This window comes from Lissotriton vulgaris, chromosome 2_1 (genome assembly GCF_964263255.1).
Source record: "Lissotriton vulgaris chromosome 2_1, aLisVul1.2, whole genome shotgun sequence".
In the NCBI taxonomy this organism is placed as follows: domain Eukaryota; kingdom Metazoa; phylum Chordata; class Amphibia; order Caudata; family Salamandridae; genus Lissotriton; species Lissotriton vulgaris.
In genome coordinates this window covers 1,168,200,326-1,168,222,960 of record NC_141687.1, presented here as the reverse complement: position 1 = coordinate 1,168,222,960, position 22,635 = coordinate 1,168,200,326, and the positions used below count along the sequence as shown (strand labels likewise).

Sequence of the window (22,635 nt, the reverse complement as noted above, 5' to 3'; positions counted from 1 at the left end):
AGTGAGGGCGATAGATAGAGTGAGGGCGATAGATAGAGTGAGGGCGATAGATAGAGTGAGGGCGATAGATAGAGTGAGGGCGATAGATAGAGTGAGGGCGATAGATAGAGTGAGGGCGATAGATAGAGTGAGGGCGATAGATAGAGTGAGGGCGATAGATAGAGTGAGGGCGATAGATAGAGTGAGGGCGATAGATAGAGTGAGGGCGATAGATAGAGTGAGGGCGATAGATAGAGTGAGGGCGATAGATAGAGTGAGGGCGATAGATAGAGTGAGGGCGATAGATAGAGTGAGGGCGATAGATAGAGTGAGGGCGATAGATAGAGTGAGGGCGATAGATAGAGTGAGGGCGATAGATAGAGTGAGGGCGATAGATAGAGTGAGGGCGATAGATAGAGTGAGGGCGATAGATAGAGTGAGGGCGATAGATAGAGTGAGGGCGATAGATAGAGTGAGGGCGATAGAGTGAGGGCGATAGAGTGAGGGCGATAGAGTGAGGGCGATAGAGTGAGGGCGATAGAGTGAGGGCGATAGAGTGAGGGCGATAGAGTGAGGGCGATAGAGTGAGGGCGATAGAGTGAGGGCGATAGAGTGAGGGCGATAGAGTGAGGGCGATAGAGTGAGGGCGATAGAGTGAGGGCGATAGAGTGAGGGTGATAGATAGATAGAGTGAGGGCGATAGATAGAGTGAGGGTGATAGATAGATAGATAGATAGATAGATAGATAGATAGATAGATAGATATAGAGTGAGGGCGATAGATAGGTAGAGTGTGGGTGATAGATAGATAGATAGATAGATAGATAGATAGATAGATAGATGGATGGATAGATAGGTAGATAGATATAGAGTGAGGGCGATAGATAGGTAGAGTGAGGGCGATAGATAGGTAGAGTGAGGGTGATAGATAGAGTGAGGGTGATAGCTAGATGGAGTGAGGGTGATAGATAGAGTGAGTGCGATAGATAGAGTGAGGGCGATAGATAGAGTGAGGGCGATAGATAGAGAGTGAGGGCGATAGATAGAGAGTGAGGGTGATAGATAGAGAGTGAGGGCGATAGATAGAGTGAGGGCGATAGATAGAGTGAGGGCGATAGATAGAGTGAGGGCGATAGATAGAGAGTGAGGGTGATAGATAGAGAGTGAGGGTGATAGATAGAGAGTGAGGGTGATAGAGAGTGAGGGCGATAGATAGAGAGTGAGGGTGATAGATAAGAGTGAGGGTGATAGATAAGAGTGAGGGCGATAGATAAGAGTGAGGGCGATAGATAAGAGTGAGGGCGATAGATAGAGAGTGAGGGCGATAGATAGAGTGAGGGTGATAGCTAGATGGAGTGAGGGTGATAGATAGAGTGAGTGCGATAGATAGAGTGAGGGCGATAGATAGAGTGAGGGCGATAGATAGAGAGTGAGGGCGATAGATAGAGAGTGAGGGTGATAGATAGAGAGTGAGGGCGATAGATAGAGTGAGGGCGATAGATAGAGTGAGGGCGATAGATAGAGTGAGGGCGATAGATAGAGAGTGAGGGCGATAGATAGAGAGTGAGGGCGATAGATAGAGAGTGAGGGTGATAGATAGAGAGTGAGGGCGATAGATAGAGAGTGAGGGCGATAGATAGAGAGTGAGGGTGATAGATAGAGAGTGAGGGTGATAGATAGAGAGTGAGGGTGATAGAGAGTGAGGGCGATAGATAGAGAGTGAGGGTGATAGATAGAGTGAGGGAGATAGATAGATAAAAGTGAGGGTGATAAAGTGAGGGCGATAGATAGAGTGAGGGTGATAGATAGATAGAGTGAGGGAGATAGATAGATAGAGTGAGGGAGATAGATAGATAGAGTGAGGGCGATAAATAGATAGAGTGAGGGCGATAAATAGATAGAGTGAGGGCGATAAATAGATAGAGTGAGGGCGATAGATAGAGTGAGGGCGATAGATAGAGTGAGGGCGATAGATAGATAGAGTGAGGGCGATAGATAGATAGAGTGAGGGCGATAGATAGATAGAGTGAGGGCGATAGATAGAGTGAGGGTGATAGATAGAGTGAGGGCGATAGATAGAGTGAGGGCGATAGATAGATAGATAGAGTGAGGGCGATAGATAGATAGAGTGAGGGCGATAGCTAAATAGAGTGAGGGTGATAGATAGATAGATAGATAGATAGATAGATAGATAGATAGATAGATAGATGGATAGATAGATGGATAGATAGATATAGAGTGAGGGCGATAGATAGGTAGAGTGTGGGTGATAGATAGAGTGAGGGTGATAGATAGAGTGAGGGTGATAGATAGAGTGAGGGTGATAGCTAGATGGAGTGAGTCCGATAGATAGAGTGAGGGTGATAGATAGAGTGAGTGCGATAGATAGAGTGAGGGCGATAGATAGAGTGAGTGCGATAGATAGAGTGAGGGCGATAGATAGAGTGAGGGCGATAGATAGAGTGAGGGCGATAGATAGAGTGAGGGCGATAGATAGAGTGAGGGCGATAGAGTGAGGGCGATAGAGTGAGGGCGATAGAGTGAGGGCGATAGAGTGAGGGCGATAGAGTGAGGGCGATAGAGTGAGGGCGATAGAGTGAGGGCGATAGAGTGAGGGCGATAGAGTGAGGGCGATAGAGTGAGGGCGATAGATAGATAGAGTGAGGGCGATAGATAGATAGAGTGAGGGCGATAGATAGAGTGAGGGTGATAGATAGAGTGAGGGCGATAGATAGAGTGAGGGCGATAGATAGATAGATAGAGTGAGGGCGATAGATAGATAGATAGAGTGAGGGCGATAGATAGATAGAGTGAGGGCGATAGCTAAATAGAGTGAGGGTGATAGATAGATAGATAGATAGATAGATAGATAGATAGATGGATAGATAGATGGATAGATAGATATAGAGTGAGGGCGATAGATAGGTAGAGTGTGGGTGATAGATAGAGTGAGGGTGATAGCTAGATGGAGTGAGTCCGATAGATAGAGTGAGGGTGATAGATAGAGTGAGTGCGATAGATAGAGTGAGGGCGATAGATAGAGTGAGGGCGATAGAGTGAGGGCGATAGATAGAGTGAGGGCGATAGAGTGAGGGCGATAGAGTGAGGGCGATAGAGTGAGGGCGATAGAGTGAGGGCGATAGAGTGAGGGCGATAGAGTGAGGGCGATAGAGTGAGGGCGATAGAGTGAGGGCGATAGAGTGAGGGCGATAGAGTGAGGGCGATAGAGTGAGGGCGATAGAGTGAGGGCGATAGAGTGAGGGCGATAGATAGATAGAGTGAGGGCGATAGATAGATAGAGTGAGGGCGATAGATAGAGTGAGGGCGATAGATAGAGTGAGGGCGATAGATAGAGTGAGGGCGATAGATAGAGTGAGGGCGATAGATAGAGTGAGGGTGATAGCTAGATGGAGTGAGTCCGATAGAGTGAGTCCGATAGATAGAGTGAGGGTGATAGCTAGATGGAGTGAGTCCGATAGATAGAGTGAGTGCGATAGATAGAGTGAGGGCGATAGATAGAGTGAGGGCGATAGATAGAGTGAGGGCGATAGATAGATAGAGTGAGGGTGATAGATAGAGAGTGAGGGCGATAGATAGAGAGTGAGGGCGATAGATAGAGAGTGAGGGCGATAGATAGAGAGTGAGGGTGATAGATAGAGAGTGAGTGCGATAGATAGAGTGAGGGCGATAGATAGAGTGAGGGTGATATATAGATAGAGTGAGGGGGATAGATAGATAGAGTGAGGGTGATAGATAGATAGAGTGAGGGCGATAGATAGATAGAGTGAGGGCGATAGATAGATAGAGTGAGGGAGATAGATAGAGTGAGTGCGATAGATAGAGTGAGGGCGATAGATAGAGTGAGGGCGATAGATAGAGTGAGGGCGATAGATAGATAGAGTGAGGGTGATAGATAGAGAGTGAGGGCGATAGATAGAGAGTGAGGGCGATAGATAGAGAGTGAGGGTGATAGATAGAGAGTGAGGGTGATAGATAGAGAGTGAGTGCGATAGATAGAGTGAGGGCGATAGATAGAGTGAGGGTGATATATAGATAGAGTGAGGGGGATAGATAGATAGAGTGAGGGTGATAGATAGATAGAGTGAGGGCGATAGATAGATAGAGTGAGGGAGATAGATAGAGTGAGGGAGATAGATAGACAGATAGATAGGATGAGGGCGTTAGATAAAATGAGGGCGATAGATAGAGTGAGGGCGATAGATAGGTAGAGTGAGGGTGATAGCTAGATGGAGTGAGTCCGATAGATAGAGTGAGTCCGATAGATAGAGTGAGTCCGATAGATAGAGTGAGGGTGATAGCTAGATGGAGTGAGTCCGATAGATAGAGTGAGTGCGATAGATAGAGTGAGGGCGATAGATAGAGTGAGGGCGATAGATAGAGTGAGGGCGATAGATAGATAGAGTGAGGGTGATAGATAGAGAGTGAGGGCGATAGATAGAGAGTGAGGGCGATAGATAGAGAGTGAGGGTGATAGATAGAGAGTGAGGGTGATAGATAGAGAGTGAGTGCGATAGATAGAGTGAGGGCGATAGATAGAGTGAGGGTGATATATAGATAGAGTGAGGGGGATAGATAGATAGAGTGAGGGTGATAGATAGATAGAGTGAGGGCGATAGATAGATAGAGTGAGGGCGATAGATAGATAGAGTGAGGGAGAGAGATAGAGTGAGGGAGAGAGATAGAGTGAGGGAGAGAGATAGAGTGAGGGAGAGAGATAGAGTGAGGGAGAGAGATAGATAGATAGAGTGAGGGAGATAGATAGATAGATAGAGTGAGGGCGATAGATAGACAGATAGATAGAGTGAGGGCGATAGATAGAGTGAGGGCGATAGATAGAGTGAGGGCGATAGCTAGAGTGAGGGCGATAGCTAGAGTGAGGGCGATAGCTAGAGTGAGGGCGATAGCTAGAGTGAGGGCGATAGAGTGAGGGTGATAGATAGATAGAGTGAGGGTGATAGATAGATAGAGTGAGGGAGATAGATAGATAGATAGATAGATAGATAGATAGATAGATAGATAGATAGATAGATAGATAGATAGATAGATAGATAGATAGATAGATAGTGAGGGCGATAGATCTCCTTGCGCTAACATAGTGCCATTGCTCATTGTGCCAGCGTTGTACTGTGTGAGACTGTTCTTAAATGCCCACTGTGCAAACGCTGCACAAACACACAGCTCATTTGAAGCGCACTTGCACTAGCACCTGTAGACCGCACCGGAAAGCTGTTCTGTGTTCGACACAACCTAGTCGGCAGCTACCAGTGGCAACGTAAGAGGATATGGCTTAAAGGTTAGAGCGGCCGACCCTGAAGCTGGAGACCCGGGTTCGAGTCGGGGGAGTCTCAAGCATAACGTGATTCTGGCCAAATCACTTAATGTCCCGGCCCTAAACAAAACAAGAGAACCCAAATGCTAAAAGCGTTATATTAAACCTGCACACGGATGCCGAAGTAAGTCCACAGCAAAGACACTCCAGGTGCCGCACATTTTATGAATAAAGTTCGGAGGAGGGAATCACGCGCGGCGATACCCATCCATTCACACTCGCAACAGATGAAGGGGTTACCACCTCCAAGCTGGTGTCGCAATTGCACGGTTTTGAGCTATTGGCATTGTAAATGACAAGGCCTTTTATTTACATTTTAAAAACTAAAACATAAATAAAAGTAATTGTAATTTACAATGGTAATAGCTTAAAGTTGCATAAATGCGAGACCTATTGCATTGTAAATGCTTGCTGTTGTTCATGGGGGGGGGGGGGTGCTGCAGGTGTAAAGTAAGTAAAGCAGAGCAGTGTGCCTTTCCGACGCCAGAGCCAGCTGGGGCTGCTCATGGAAAGAGGGCAGCGCTGGCAGTAAACTTGTTTTTAGAGTGCCTTGACACAGTAAAAATGCAGTAAAGAAAGTGGTGTTTAAAAAAACGGGCAATTATTGCCAAAACGACAGACGAGAACATTTTGCAAATAAAAGTGGTTCCATAATAAATATAGCTGGAAATGACCTTTGTGCCTTGTCAGAATGCAGGGGGTGGGTTCCGACCGACCGACCGACAGGGTTTGTGGAAAGAGCCCCAAGTTAATATAGGGAGCTGGTCCCGGTTTGAGGTGACGTCAAACCTTAAAAGAGAACTTTAAGGCCCTGATTACTGCTGGCCTGGGGCGTGGTAAAGTAATTATTGCACGAAATAAAATATGAAATCCATGGGTGCCAAATGTATTACCAGTTTTGCACCAAGGTAGGGGAAAATCGACTGTATTACTGTGCTTATAGCACCACATTCCGCATGTCCCAGTTTATATTGGCATTTTCCCCTTTTTAGGTCTCGCCTGTCGATGCGCATGCGCATCGAGCAAGCGAGACTATAGGGGCTCATCGACTCTTTATCTAACTGCAAGGAATCGTGGCAATTCCTTGCAGTGCCCGTGACTTTTAAGGTCAATGCGCATGCGCATTAAGCTTATGCGCATGCGCATTGACCTTAAAAGTCACGGGCGCGTGCACGTCCGTGTTTGTTTACCCGCTCCGCCCCCTCCCGCCGTGTCGCCTTGCCTACTCTCTCTCTCCCCTCTCCGCCCCCGTTCCGCCCCCTCCCCTTCGTGTCGCATTTCTCCTCCCCCCTCCCCTCTCTTCCCTCCGGCTTCTTTTTTTTGGTTTATTTTACTCGCACCTCTCCCCTCTCCGCCCCCTCCCCCGTTCCGCCCCCTCCCGCCGTGTCGCCTTGCCTACTCTCTCTCTCCCCTCTCCGCCCCCGTTCCGCCCCCTCCCCTTCCCGCCGTGTCGCATTTCTCCTCCCCCCTCCCCTCTCTTCCCTCCGGCTTCTTTTTTTTTGTTTATTTTACTCGCACCTCTCCCCTCTCCGCCCCCTCCCCTTCCCGCCGTGTTACTTCTATGGGGTCTCAAACGTGTGCCTCAGACGTTCAGCTAAAACAATATGCAAATAAGTGTGCACATCACTGTTCCAGTGCGCTGCATTAAATACTGCAAACTTTTGCTTTCAAAATGGCTGTGCGCTTTGACGTCATGCATGCACCCCGTCCGGAACACAGCGCTCCTTTGGCACTCCGACACACTGGCATGCTGCTTGGAATCTCCTGATTGTTATGCACGCAAAAAGAAACTCCCACGCGGCAGCGCTGACAGAGATGCGTGTTAGCCGATGAGGTACTATACAGTTTGCGTGGATTTACCCATGTAAACCCGGGGTCTGGGGTATAGATTGAGCAGACGTCCGATAATTTGAATACTGCTGATGTCTGCCTCGTATCGCTGTTCCCCTTTTGTTTTCCTGTTGTTGAAGGCTTCGCCTCCCCTACTCCTCCTACTCTCCTCCCACTCTCCTCCCGTCTGTTCCCGCACTCCTCCCCGGCTCCCCGGCCGCCTCACACGCCTGCTGGCTTCACTCCCCGCTGCAGGCGGCCCTGCGCACTCTAACCGCCGGCAAATCTACACAACCGCACTAAATAGGCTCACCAATGAGCAATGTACAATATGCACATTTCATCTTGACATGTACACCCCACTGGCAATGACAGACGTTGTACACCTACTCAGTACATTTGTAAACGCTGCAAATACCTCAAAAACTGTTTAGTGTCGAAATGGTCCTCAATTTTGAATCCTATGCAGTTGCAATGTACACCATAATTACAGCGTGCGTATGGCTCTAGAAACCGGTCTGAAATTTTGAATCAATGACAGAGTAACCTGCAAAACAGTGTTATTATTTGAACAACGCTGACATTCTCTCTCTCACACACTAATACACAATCAAGCTAACGTACATATTACACAAACATATACACCAGCACACACTCAGATATACACAAAAACGAATACACACATATATAGCAAATCACGCCCCCAAAGACACAAATAAACAAACAAGTACCCAGACACACACCCAAAGACACACTCACACACGAATACATACACCTACCCTCTACGACACGCAGATACGCACAAACATCCTCACACTGACACACACATATATCGATACACAATCACGCAAACGCAGATGATCTTATTAACAAACACACATGCACTCACACAAAAACACAGACGTACACACATTGCCCTCACACGCTCAAACACAGATATAAACACGCACTTAGATACACACTCAGACACGCACGCTTACACACACACATTCTTACATTTCTGTACCATGCCCCTACCAGACAAGCACACGTATACAGACACACACCACGCAAGTTCACACCCGCCTCTCCCACAATTGCCACTGTTTACGTTCATACATCAGCCGTCACGTAATGTACGTTTCGCCCTTAAAATAAATCAAAATGTACTGAGTGTGATCAAATATAGGAGTCTTCAAACCTAAATGCAGCATAAATGCATAAAGACAGTGAAGCAACACAAAGAGATGTCTGTCAGCTGTCCCCGTCTATCATGGGTTGTGTGTACACACTGTCTAGATAAGTGCACATAACCGATCCGTTATTAATGGTTTCCTATCTCAACAGAGACACTACTGTTCGTATATGATATATAAGCATCAGTGACGCGCTTCGTGCACGCAGCTTCCGTCCGTCGGTCGCTCCAGCCCTCTGGCTGAGATATTCTTAGAATGTACAACGCATCTGACAGAGCCATGGGAGCCCGGGCCTATGCTGAGGGAGTCTGAGCGGGACAGATCCATCGAGGCTCGAGGGTGAGGGGTGCACGTCCTTCACACGCCCTCGGGTGCGAGGAGGACCGTGCTGCACCCTGGTTACTGGGCCTCCTTATTCTAGGCCCTGTTGTCTGAATTGCAAGAGTGTACTTACATACAAACAAATGGTCACAGCAGTAAGTCCTATTTATTCCTACTAATATGGCAAAGGAACACCATCTTTCTACACATTAGTTATTTCCTTTCTGTATGCAACTTTTCATGAGGAATATGGAATGAAGTGATAGTGTCGAAGTGAACGCACATTTTGGAAGGTGTGAACACTGAGCAATATACACATGTTTATGCGGGCAAGCAGTTAGTCCCTTAATTCATATCGCTCCACACACACACTCACCCTCACTCACACTCACCCACCCTCACTCACCCTCACCCTCACTCACCTTCACCCCCACTCACCCTCAACCCCTCACCCTCAACCCCTCACCCTCCCTCACCCTCACTCACCCTCAACCCCTCACCCTCACTCAGCCTCAACCCCTCACCCTCACTCACCCTCAACCCCTCACCCTCACTCACCCTCAACCCCTCACCCACACTCACCCACACTCACCCTCACTCACACTCACACTCACCCACCCCCACTCACCCTCACTCACCCTCACTCACCCTCACTCACCCTCACTCACCCTCACCCTCCCTCACTCACCCTCACCCACCCTCAACCCCTCACCCTCACTCACCCTCAACCCCTCACCCACCCTCAACCCCTCACCCTCAACCCCTCACCCTCAACCCCTCACCCACCCTCACTCACCCTCACCCTCACCCTCACTCACCCTCAACCCCTCACCCTCACTCACCCTCACTCACCCTCAACCTCATGCTAAAGATTTACAAAAAAACCCATTAACAATTCTAAAAGCACTAACTCTAATGCTGCGAGACCTATTGCATTTCTAATGCTTGTTAGATTTTGGCAGGTTTGAGAGTTGGTGAAGGTTAAGGAGGGTGCAGTGTTTATGGCAACCCGTGATTACGGCCCGGCATAAACAACATCACAACATTTATAAATGCGATTTTTGCGCGAATGCAATTTACCGTACGGGACATGGAATAACAATCTCTGGGTGATGTTTTGCCTCCTGTTTTTAGATTGAAAGCATATACTTGTGAGTGGTCGGTTTCAACAATGTCTGATAATTGCACTAGCGGCCCGTCCAGACGTTGTCCGGGGATGAAATAGAATGTCTGCAATGGTACACAACTACAAATCGTTACGTAGGCAGCATTAGCTAAGGCAGTTGGGTTAGTATGTCAAATGGTATGATGATTAAGACGCCTTGTTTAGCAATTATATTGTTCGTCGTATTTTACCTGTCCAGTTCAGCTCTGCATAGACGGTAAGGGTAGGTGTCCATTGCAGTGCAACCTGTGCCTCCGCTTGTGCAGCCAGTGGCAGGAAGCGCCAAAGTGATATGTGCTTCTGCAGCGCTAACGTTTACCACCTGAGGCTGCTGTTGAGTCCCTTGGGCTGACAGTGCCCGACTGCGGTCCCGCAATGTTGTGCGCCTGCTATTAAGTCCTTTGGACTGACAGTGCCTGACAGTGGCCATGGTGTGCGTGTGTGAAACAGCAGTCTGTGTAATGTGTTTTAGCCCCGCTGCTACGCAGAATTGTCTCAGCACCCGAGCAATATGGGAACGACTGTATCGGCTCCAGCCGCGAACGTGTTCTGTGGAATGTTTTTTTGCCCCGCTGCTACGCGGAATCGCCTCAGCACCCGCCTCAGCCCCCGAGCAATATGGGAACGTCTGTGTGTGCTCCAGTCGCAAACAAACACGTTCGCTGTACCTGACGCCACTGCAAGCGCGTCCGCTGTAGCGCCACTTAGACGCACCACATGACGTCAACGACCAACGCACACAACAATGCCAAATGCAACGCCCGCTTCTCGCAAGCGGTGGAATCCAGCTTGGTTTTGAAAAATGCAGCGCCCATCGCTCTATGCACACGCCCCCCCATGCACACGTCCCCAGCACAACGCTTCTCGCAAGCGTTATAATTCAGCAGGGTTGGGTTTTGACGAATGCCGCGCCCATCGCTCCATGCACACGCCCCAGCAGGGTTAGGTTTTGACGAATGCAGCGCCCATCACTCTATGCACATGCCCCCAGCACAACGCACACGCCCACAGCGGACTACTTTGCCCCGAACGTTCTTTCCCCTTATAATGTATATTGTGGGCTGCTGTATAGCCTATGTCCATCTGCTGATACTGTGTTTTGCAATGCTGTATTGGGTGTCCCGATTGGCGCTGTAGTTCCTGAGCTTACCCACCTCAAAGGTTTGGGCTCTCTCTTTATAATATAAGTATGGATATGGATATGGATGGATAGAGGTTACTGTACGGGAAGGTCACCCCTACAAGAAACTTCACAGTACCAGTAAAATAATCAGAAAAACACAATTTCTGAAGTGTTCAAGAAACGGGTGAGCCGTAGCATGCCAATAATGCGTCTCTTTTGAGAGAGGCCCGTGTTTGGACAGATTATTTGTAAGAGTATCCAGGGTGTGCGAAGGAGTGCATGCATGCATTAGTGACCATTGTGCAAGGGGTTTTAGTGCAAGTGATAAAATGGGCCACCCGACTCCTGTATAGGCAGTAAATTATAGCTATAATTATAATTCACTGGTTCCCAGTGCCACTGCACCTGATGCACCCTTGGTAACTACGCCCGCCTAAAATACGTGGTGTGTGAGTCTGGTGCACTGTACACAGATGAGTGAGAGCATAAGCTGGGCAGAACGGGGTGTCTTAAAGCAGGAGTTATGGAGAACGCTTGTCTGGGAGCGAGCTCGGGACTCTACACTGTGTGTGCAGGGCTGGAGTGTGCGGAGGACTATGTGTCCGCGAGCGCCGGCGGCGAGCTGTGGAGAATTCCAAAGAGGCGGAAGTGTAGGTCCAGCCAGACGCCGCACAGACCTGTCCAAAGGCAGCAGTTGCGTGCACGTCCTGGGTGTAGAATAGTAATGTTTGTGAGTGCAGCTAGGGCCTGTCTCTGATCAGAGGGCCAAGGCAGGCGTGCGCAGCATAGGGTGAATGAGAGCATTTATGTATGTTCCTCAGTGACAGTACGTATGCGCAACCGAGCGTCTGACTATAGAGGCGAGCTGTTCAGAATTGTCTGCGAGTGAACTCGGCAACTGTGCGAAGTTTGGTTTTGGATGGGGGGAAGGGAAGAGAGGAGTGGCCAGTACACAAGCTACCAGCACACCCTCATACGTCATGGCAAAGAAAGAAGGCGTTGGCCTGTCCAGATGGATTTAACAATCACTAACATAACAAGCTCTCGGCATTCCTGTAGCGGGGGAGCGGATTCCTTTGAAGTCTGATGCCGAGGCGCACAGGCTCCTAAATGGTGTGCTATGTGCACGCGCTCGGCTCACTCACATGCGCTGTACCCGACCCGCACTTTGGGTACACTTTTGAAAGCCTTACTATAATCTCGCCAGCAAGCATTGCTAAAGCAATGCCTGAGGCCTCGACCTAAAAACCTGAAAGTGTTTACCAAGACCCAGCATGCTTTTCCAGGCTGGTTTCCAAATGAGCAAACCCTGGGGACAGCACAGGTCCAGCAAGTGGCCCACTAGTCTGCCACTCCCCTTGCAGCCAAGCACACAGGTCCACCATCTTACATGAGTGTCTTGTTCTACTCCGAGACATGATTCTTCTGCCCGGGTCCCTCAGTTTGCTGACCCAGGCGCTTGGGTTTCTCACAGGAGGCTCGCACTGATGAGTAGTGGACGCAATAACCTCTTAGTCCCACCGGTGGGTTGGAAGGCTAGCTGGTCCATTTGTGGTACAAGAGAAACATACAGATTAACAAGCCCTCTCTTAGGACTTCATCATGGTCTGGCACAGTTATAGTTCCCAGAGGAACAGTACTTCTGGCTGAACTTTGGAGTGAAATGGAAGGTGGGAATTCCACACACCAATTAGCCCCCCCCCACTACATTAGAAATTTCAACAGCAAAAAGTTGGTGAAAGTAAAAGCTGGTGAAATTACAGAGGATGAATAAATAATAAATATTCCATATTTGTAAAGCCCAAACATATCACCCCTTAAGGTTTCAAGGCGCAGGGGCCATCAGGGAGCTATTGCCCAGAGTCACATGGTGTTGAGCTGCCGCCAGGGATCGAACCATGAGGCCCACGCTCAGTCAGCCACTCTGGCCGCTGCACATGCCTCTCCTAAATGGGATGAAAAATGGGTAATGCTGGGGGAGACGGGAGCGGTATGGGCTAATTGCCCATTTCTCAGGGAAAAGGTGGAGTCTGGCAGTATGCCTCTATTTCGCAATTGCGAATACCTTCGTGATTGATAATTTCTGGGAGCAGGAATCCTAATGAGATATTCTTGCATATGTTGTGATGGAGCCCACAGTGTCTTCAAGAATCAAAAAAAATGTCAGACCCATCCATGCTCCAAAGATCAATGGGGGTCGTGAAAAATACTTTACTGTACAGCTCATAATGTATTGGAAGCAATTTTCAAGCCTGAAGGTAACCGATGATAAGCTGGCATTAACTAACCTACACCCACGTTTACAACAAGATGATTTAATCAAGATCTTAACTTCCAGAATTTAATTAATGACACTAAGTCGTGTGTATGGTTTCCCATAACCCCAAGCGGGCAGAGGGCTCAGTTTGTGTGTAAAAGATTGCAGCTCTACAAGAAGCTATGGGGGAGGAGCGTCACCCCCTCACCCTCCCGCCAGCAGATGGAAAAATTGGAAAATAAAATTATAATAAACCAGGTTAATTTCCTTACTTTTATCTCCCGGGAAAACTTTGGGGGCTGAGCCATCGCAGAGGCAGTCGCAGAGGGAGAGTGGTGGGCACTGTTGCCAGTGCGCATGTGGGTTTCGCCGGCCGTCTCAGGATGGCCAAACCGACATGCGTACGGAAGCGGTCTCCAACCAGAGCTGCGTTGCCAGGTTAGAGACAGCAGGCACAGGCTCCCAGTCTCTCTGGGAGCTCAAATCGATGGGCGCAACCATGAGAGCAGCGTCAGGATTGGCCGCAGGGGATTCTGGAAACCTGTGCTGGAGAGGAGCAGACAAGCAAAGATACAGCAATGCAGCAGTTATTTTTTATTTGTTTTTTATTGTTGTCGTCGCCCCCTTTTGCTTCAGTGGTATCAATCATTTGAAGAGTCGAGGAAGTTACTTCAAAATATCCCAGCACCTGATCACACATGTCAGATCTATTCTCTGAGCTATTACACCCTTCATAAGGAGAAGGTTTCAAGATTTATTTTCTACTTTTCTGACATTATGTAGTTTTAGATGGATATTTAGAGTCTGGCGGTCTGCCAGATCATCAGAGGCTATGGCCTTCGCGTCCCTAAAGGAGGACCATCTGCTACATTTAGAGATCCTGTATATCAAGTGGCGATCTCTGGGCCTTCAGTACAACTTCTGCTGTGGTGCTGTATGCCAAGCAGTGATCCTTTGCTGAGCCAGTGCCATATATGATGTATACACTTAACAAATTATTTTATTCTGCAAGAACAAAATCCCAAATCAGGAGTTTGTTTTTGCAGAACACAAAAGCAATAAATAGAACACCAGGGAGCCTTTTTTTAGCTGTGCATGGGTGCTCTTGTGAAATTCCCTACTCAAGACAGCCATGTCCTGCACAGTGGTTTTGGGTAAGGAAAATGAGTGTTGGTCACTCCATCCTAAATAGGACATGGTGAGCCAGCGGAGGCTTTTCTGGCAAAAAACCCACTGACTCCTTCATGTCTAAATGGGGTGGGGAAACGGAGTTTGTCAGAAAAGCTGTTTTATGAAAGTTGCTCCATTAGGCCAAATTGTAACATACCTCCGTAGTATTACAAAACAAGGTGTTATTGTTAACAGCATGTGGGCAGGAAAGGGAAACAGCCTTCACAACTCAACCATTACATCGCACTACCCTTACAACGCAAGCATTACATCGCAACATTATTTACAATGCATGACACTACAACGCAGGCATTACAACACACACCATTACTACGCATGCCACTACATTGCATGTCACTACAACTCAGGCATTACAACCCATACCATTACAACACATACCATTGGAGTTAGAATAGTAATTTTTAACCCCTACATTATCCAACACTTACCCTACTGTTGAAACCCCTGGAGTTAGAATAGTAATTTTGACCCCTATACTATCCAATACTTATCTTAAATGCAATGTAATGGTATGCGTTGTAAAGGGAGTATGCAATGTAATGGAATGCGTTGTGTAAAGGTAGTTTTTAAGGTCTCGACTATTCTATCCCGCAGGGATAATTACACGAGAGTATAGTAGGCAAAACAAGCTCTTGAACCATTGCGGATTTAGTACAGTTCATGTGAACACAATCACGCGGTTTTCAAGAGCTTTCATTGGCTCTTCACTTTGTGCACGCTGCATTCAGCTGCCCAGTCCTCCCACCCCCTCCCTCTCCAGCGCGCGCCTCTCGCTCATCACACCCCTCCTCTCCAGCACACCAACTCGCAGCCCACAGCCTCTTTCCTATTGCGCATTCTCCCCACAGGCATATTTTTCAAAAGCTTTCATTGGCTCTTCACTTTGTGCACGCTGCATTCAGCTGCCCAGTCATCCCACCCCCTGCCTCTCCAGCGCACGAGTCTCGATCATCACACCCCCGCCCATCCTCCTACCCCCCCACACAGCAATGCCGAGATGCTGGTTTCCTCTAGTAACATATTGTTTGCTACCTCTTGCATTTTGTTGGCTCTTGATACTTGCACAATTGTCACTATTGCCTCATGTAACGTAACGTTTGCTTTTGTAACATGCTCACTTGTAATTTTTGCTTCATGTATCACTACTGTTCCTATTGTGAAGCGCCCTGACACCTTCAGGTTGAGTCTGCGCTACATAAAAAGGTCTCCCTCGCTCTTCTGCCGCCGCCATTGCCTTGGGCTCTCGCGCTCCTTTCTCCCTCTCTCCTGTGCGCTGGCCACCGCTCTGAGCCAACCAAAGAGCGGGTACAGCAGCTCGTGCACCAACTGAGAACAGCGCGCAAGCCCAAAAGCCAAACTGGATAACTATGCACACGCGTAAACTCCCAAACGCAACTCGTACCTGCGCATATGTCACTACCTTAATTTGTGCGCACGCGCTGTCATCTGAGTCGCGTGTACAGTCTCACAATGAAGCTCGCAACTTTCTTTTCTCTGATTGCAGGCCCTTTGTGTGGTCTGCGCATGTGTGCTGATGAGGTTTTTTCCCCGTTTCTCATCCTACACGCCCTTCCAGCGCCTCTACTTCCCAAACTATGGACGCCAGATTTTTCGACACAAGTAGAAGCGTTAAGGTCCGCTAAAGTTAAATTTATTTAGTATTTACAACCCTGTCTAATCTGAAGGTGGAATGTCCCCCATTTAGGGGCCATCACGTTAGGGAAGTCATGTTGACAACATTTAGCTGTGTACTAGGCTTTTGTGATAAAACCATCACAAAGCATACATGCATAGTTAAATGTACTTCCTTTAAAAACCATAGGTCGATTCCAGTATCATTAACATTTTCTTCCAACTCCGCTACATCCAACATGGAGCGCAAGGAAGCCCACTTAAGCCATGTGCTCTCTTGCTGAGTCAGTGTTTTGCCTAAACACATGTAAACAACTGCGTGAAACGGTGTTCCCATCACCGCCAGGGCTGCTGGTTGAGTCCTTTTATTTTACATTTTCTTACAGGTTTCCTTTAATTTGCTTATTTCTCCTTATAGTTATTTATTTTTGTCTCATTCGTCAGCATCTACTACTTGGTGCACATCCCCTCCCCCCCTTAAATGTCTTTATTGACATTTGGGTATAAACAACGATACTGCTGCATGCTGCAGAATACCACACAACTCACACTCCTGCATGCCACACACTCCTGCACGCCACACACTGCTACACGCCACACACTGCTACACGCCACACACTGCTGCACGCCACACACTGCTGCACGCCACACACTGCTGCACGCCACACACTGCTGCACGCCACACACTGCTGCACGCCACACACTGCTGCATGCCACAACACCACCACATCACTCGAGGACACCACCACATCACTCGAGGACACCACCACATCACTCAAGGGGCACCACTAAATCACTTAGGGACACTGCCACATCACTTAGGGACACTGCCACATCACTTAGGGACACTACCACATCACTTAGGGACACTACCACATCACTTAGGGACACTACCACATCACTCAGGAACACTACCACATCACTCAGGAACACCACCACATCACTCAACTCCACCCTCCAACTCCACCCTCCAAATCCAACTCCACCCTCCAAATCCAACTCCACCCTCCAAATCCAACTCCACCCTCCAAATCCAACTCCACCCTCCAAATCCAACTCCGCCCTCCAAATCCAACTCCGCCCTCCAAATCCAACTCCGCCCTCCAAATCCAACTCCGCCCTCCAAATCCAACTCCGCCCTCCAAATCCAACTCCGCCCTCCAAATCCAACTCCGTCCACCCTCCAAATCCAACTCCACCCTCCAAATCCAACTCCACCCTCCAAATCCAACTCCACCCTCCAAATCCAACTCCACCCTCCAAATCCAACTCCACCCTCCAAATCCAACTCCGCCCTCACTCCATCTATCGCCCTCACTCCATCTATCGCCCTCACTCCATCTATCGCCCTCACTCCATCTATCGCCCTCACTCCATCTATCGCCCTCACTCCATCTATCGCCCTCACTCCATCTATCGCCCTCACTCCATCTATCGCCCTCACTCCATCTATCGCCCTCTATCGCCCTCTATCTATCTATCGCCCTCTATCTATCTATCACCCTCTATCTTTCTATCGCCCTCTATCTATCTATCGCCCTCTATCTATCACCCTCTATCTTTCTATCGCCCTCTATCTATCTATCGTCCTCACTCACTCTGTCTGTCTGTCTATCTATCTGTCTATCTATCTGTCTGTCTGTCTTTCTATCTATCTATCTATCTATGTAACGCCCTCACTCTATCTAGTCTTTTAGACTTAAGCGCCGCATTCGACACGGTTTCTCACCCTGTCCTTCTGAAGGCATTGGAGGCGGCCGGAGTCACCGGACCTGCATTGGCCTGGCTCTCCTCCTATCTCAATGATCGGTCTTTCCAAGTTTTTTCTTCCAATTCTGCTTCTTCTGTGCGTTCGTCTGCGCATGGGGTGCCCCAGGGGTCTTCACTTAGCCCAATGCTATTTAACATCTACGTGAGACCCCTGGCCACCATTGTGGAAGACTCTGGCCTTTCCCTTTACTCATACGCAGACGATACCCAAATAATTTTTTCTCTTTCCTCTGCCAAAACTTGTGCCCCATCTGCTCTTAAACTAGGGCTCAGCAGAGTTGCTGAATGGATGAGATCTAATCTCCTGAAATTGAACGGGGACAAGACGGAGGTAGTCATCCTAGGCAAACAGAAACACCTCTGGGGCCCCCAACATTGGCCACCAGAAATGGGGCCTCTACCCCTGCCTGTTACACAGATACAGAACCTTGGCTTTGTCATAGATGACTCACTATCCATGCGACACCAGGTTGTCAAGGTGGCAGCCACCTGTTTTTCCATTCTTGGGTGGCTCCGCAAAATCCTTTGGATGCTCCCGGACTCGACAAGGCGTACGGTAGTCCAGGCTTTATTCATCGCGCGCCTGGACTACGGCAACGTACTTTACCTCGGAGTCACCGCGGAGACACAGAGGAAACTCCAGCTGGTCCAAAACTCTGCTGCCCGCCTACTCTGCAAAGCTCCCTGGAGATCATCTATCTCCCCCTATCTCAAAGACCTACATTGGCTCCGCATTGAAAGCAGAATTAAATTCAAGGCCCTCTGCTTTATGTATAAGATCAAGCAGGGGCTTGCCCCTGCTTATCTCCAGGCTATTGTCCAAACTTACACTCCCTCCCGCCTTCTTAGATCCTCTTCAAGGGAATTTCCTAACTCCGCGTTTCAAATTGGCGGACGATCTTTCGCCTGCCTTGCCCCTAAGCTATGGAATGCTCTTCCGGCTCCACTGAAACTTGAGCCTTCCCTAACCAAATTTCGAAAAAAGCTTAAACCCTGCTTTTCCCTCAGTGATAACCCACTAACCCCACGACCACTGCCCTCAGTCTTGCGCCGGGAGACCCCATGTGGGTAGCTGTGCGCACTATAAATTTAAAATACAATACAATACAATACAATACAATGTATCGCCCTCCCTCTATCTATCTATCGCATCACAGCATCACTCAGCACTACCACAGCATCACTCAAGGGCACCACAACATCACTCATGGGCACCACAACATCACTATCCGCTACCAAAGCATCACTGAACACCACAGCATCACTTGTTGCCACCACAACATCACTCAGCGCCACCACAGCATCAATCTGTGCAATCATTCAACAACTGGTTCAAATATGTTCCCTCAATGTTTCAAGCTTTATTACAAATGTCACAAAAAGATGTTAATATTTCACTTCTGTTCTTGGGTTTTCTTCATAATAAAATACAATGAACATAATCTTCACAAAAGTTATTTACAAAAGTTTAAGCTATTGCCATTATAAATTACAATAACTTTTTTAAAGTATTAATTATTAAAAAAATTACAAGCCATTGTTCTTTGTAATATCAATACATCTAAGTCATGCAAATACAACACATATTGCGTTACAAATGCTATAGGAGTCATATTTGCGAAAGTTAAAACTATTGGCATTGTAAATGACAAAGCTATTAATTTCGCTATTTTCCAAACCAACACATAAATAAAAAATGTGTCATTTACAATACCAATAGAGCAAACTTTCCTAATGCGAGACCTATTGCATTGCAAATGCTTGTTTAAAATGCGATGTAGTGTCATGCGATGTAATGGAATGCGTTGTAGTGGATGTTGCGATGTAAAAACTGCGTTGTAAGTGCATGTGTTGTAAATGTATGCGTTGTAACGTCATACATTCGGCAGGATATTGGTCTGTGCATGCTAAAATCACCTTTGTGTTTCCTTGGGCCTGCCTCTGTCACGTTTTCTTGTTTTATTCTTTATATTGAACTTTGCTCATCATACAGTGAATGCAATAGTCGAGTCAATAGCTCAGTGTACACTTAAAGCAGCCGTGGCCTGTTCAGGTAAAATCGGTTGTGCCTTGTGGGTTGGGGTTGGGGGGGGGGGTGAATTTCGACAGACGACGGCGAGAGAAAATCAATTATTTATTTAATTTTCCCTTGTGGTCGCCTATCGAATCCCACCGCAACCCGGCCCCACCGATCTTACCTGCACGGGCTGCGGCTGACTTTGAGCAGTGTAGATAACATCATATGCATGATAGTGACAGTCTGTACAAGTGGAATCTTCCCGGCTTCCCGCATCTGCCACTTTTTAAGTAACATTTGCAACCTGATGTAACTCAACAGATGGTTCTGTGAGTAAGATGTGGTGCGTGCTAACGGACCATGGCTAAGCATGCGCCCCAGGTCTGCTAGTACCTGTAAATTAACTGGTTTGGTGGACTGTCTGGAGTTGAGAAAGGTATAAATGTGTGCTATGTAGCACACCTGCTGGGAGGTTCTCTTTTCTTGTTCAAAAAGGCCACTAAAATTCTAGCACTGTGCCCTAACCAAAAGCACTGAGAGTATAGAACGAATGTCTACCAGGTGTAGAGACCCGAAAGCAAAAGAGTTGGAGGCATGAAGTTGGGTGGGCACTGAACAATAAGGGGAAAGAAGCTAGTAATTGTACATCGTGGCCTTGATACAGTTTTTATTTAAAATAAGAGGCATCGTGAAAACATTTATCCAAGATCACAGGCAGATGAGTATTGCCCACCTAAACTACCCCCAAGAATTACAAATTAAATGGTGATTCATTACCATTTTATTTGTTACCCTCCTGTCGTGATACGAACGTCAGGAAGGGGTCTGGCTGCTGCTGAATGACAGCAGCAGTGAGGAGGATGGGCTGCTTGTGCACTAAAATGCACATGTCCCTTTGACCTGCTGTCTTGCGATGGCCAGCCAGACATGCGTAATTTGAAACCTCAACGACAGCTGGGTTAGAGTAAGTGCCTGCCTCCAGGGTGCTGGGGAGCGCAGAGGAAGGCCGCTCCCTCCAATCAGTGCGCTGCCCTCACAGCATGAGAGCAGCACCAAGATTGGTGCTCGCACTGCAGCACCCAGTTCCTCAGTAGAGGTCTGGAGTGGAGGAAGACGGTTCAGGTAAGTTTTATTTTTAATATTTATATTTGTGCGCACGCGCCCGAAACCCTCCCCTTAGATGCCAGCCACCTCTGATCACATGCAAAGTTTGTTGCCAAGCTGAGACCTGAAACTGTCTTCTTGTGACCCACAGACCCTTGCCCAAGGCCTTTCCCTGTAGTCTAATGCTTACCATTGCCCATTGCATCACCCAGACTGGAGACTCACGTGTTATTAATTATGTGAAATTTCTCTCCTTTCAAAATGTTAAGGTCGTCTTCGGTTCTGGCTTCGTAGTCGTACAACGCTATGAAGAGGGTTACTCCACCAGCTGTAAAGGGACGAGAGAGCAATGAAAGAGGGAAGGTTTATTACGGTGGTAATAGAAATGTAGGGAGAGCAAAGAGGTATTCATCATAAATCTCAGAGACCAAGTCTTTCCTATCAAAGCATGTTTCACCCGGAGTCACATCTAAGAAAACATAAAACCTAAGAAGGGGCCCTATTCACAACCCAGTAAAGGCAGTCCGATTACTCCTGTGCCATCAGAGATGTTATTTCAAGTCATTCTTGAACTTTAATCCAATTTGGTTCTCTTGAAATAAATAAGGACTGCAACTTCCAGAATGCCTTGGGACAAATGACATTCCAGGATGGCATATAGTGTTCCTGTTGACACGGAGCCATGTAGTAAACTTAATCCCATCACACACAAAGACACTGAAAACAACTGATAACATCTACGTGTCCACAACTATCACCCCACAGGCACTTGTGTCAGAGTTCACTATCACTCAACTTTCCCACCAGCACTTTAGTGCCAGAGTCCACATGCGCTTCATTTGGTTGAAGGCTAAGTCATGCGCAGTACTTGACGTCACCCTACTGATGCTTCGCACGCCAGCGACTAGAAAGCAGAATCGGACAGGCCTTGAGGATCATTATATAAACTGGACATCACATATGCTTTCTGATGCTTGCTTCACTTCAAAGAAGCTGCGTTCTGTCATAGAATCCTTTTGGGAATGAAACACAGCCCCAAATTCAGAATAGTCCGTTTCCTTAGCATAACTCCAGAAAGGGAATTTTGTCAAACTCATGGTTTGATATTGTCGAGCTACTGGAAATGCAGAAAATCCTCTTCTTGAATCTGAATCATCTGGCAGACTAGCTTGAATCCAGTGTCCAAGTGAGCAAGGGACCCACGTCTGGGCATAACCTGCCAACTTAGGGCCAACAAAGCTAACACAAGGAGATGATGGACAGAGTGCTGAAACTTTTCAGGCACTCGCCCCCTCACAGATCTGGGTTGAATACATCATTGTTCTTTAGCTCACTTCACCACCACAGTTCAGACCCAGCCATATGTAAATCAGTCTTGACCCTGTTCCTCATGGAAACAGTCCAGCCCGAATTGCCAAGCCAGGGCTTCCCTGGACTGTAAACAAGCATCTTGGAACCGATTTGGGGTAACACCCCTCACTCGGTCACGCTAGCTTGGAACCAGGGACTCTTGCCCGGTCATAACTTATTCCCACAAACCATGGTGTATGTCTTAGTGAAGTTCAATTTTAAATCTTAACTCTCCATAAAGAGTACAAAATAACCTACCAGTCGGTGAGGGCCATTTGCCGTCCTGGATAAAAGCACCACATCATCTGCATAAAGCAAAATCGGGGTGATACGGGAGCCCACCCTGGGGGCATTGGCATTTACGTTCTGCAG

At 47.8% G+C, this 22,635-nt stretch overlaps 1 protein-coding gene across 5 annotated transcripts in view; it reads right to left on the bottom strand.

The window, feature by feature from the left end:
* The window catches only part of FGR (FGR proto-oncogene, Src family tyrosine kinase), a 310,928-nt gene that overhangs the window by 33,316 nt on the left and 254,977 nt on the right, over nucleotides 1-22,635 (bottom strand). For all 5 annotated transcript variants that reach the window (XM_086956871.1, XM_086956875.1, XM_086956874.1 and 2 more), the window contains one exon: nucleotides 21,139-21,241. In XM_086956871.1, the coding sequence (XP_086812997.1) occupies nucleotides 21,139-21,241 (103 nt within the window). The remainder of the gene's footprint in view (nucleotides 1-21,138; nucleotides 21,242-22,635) is intronic.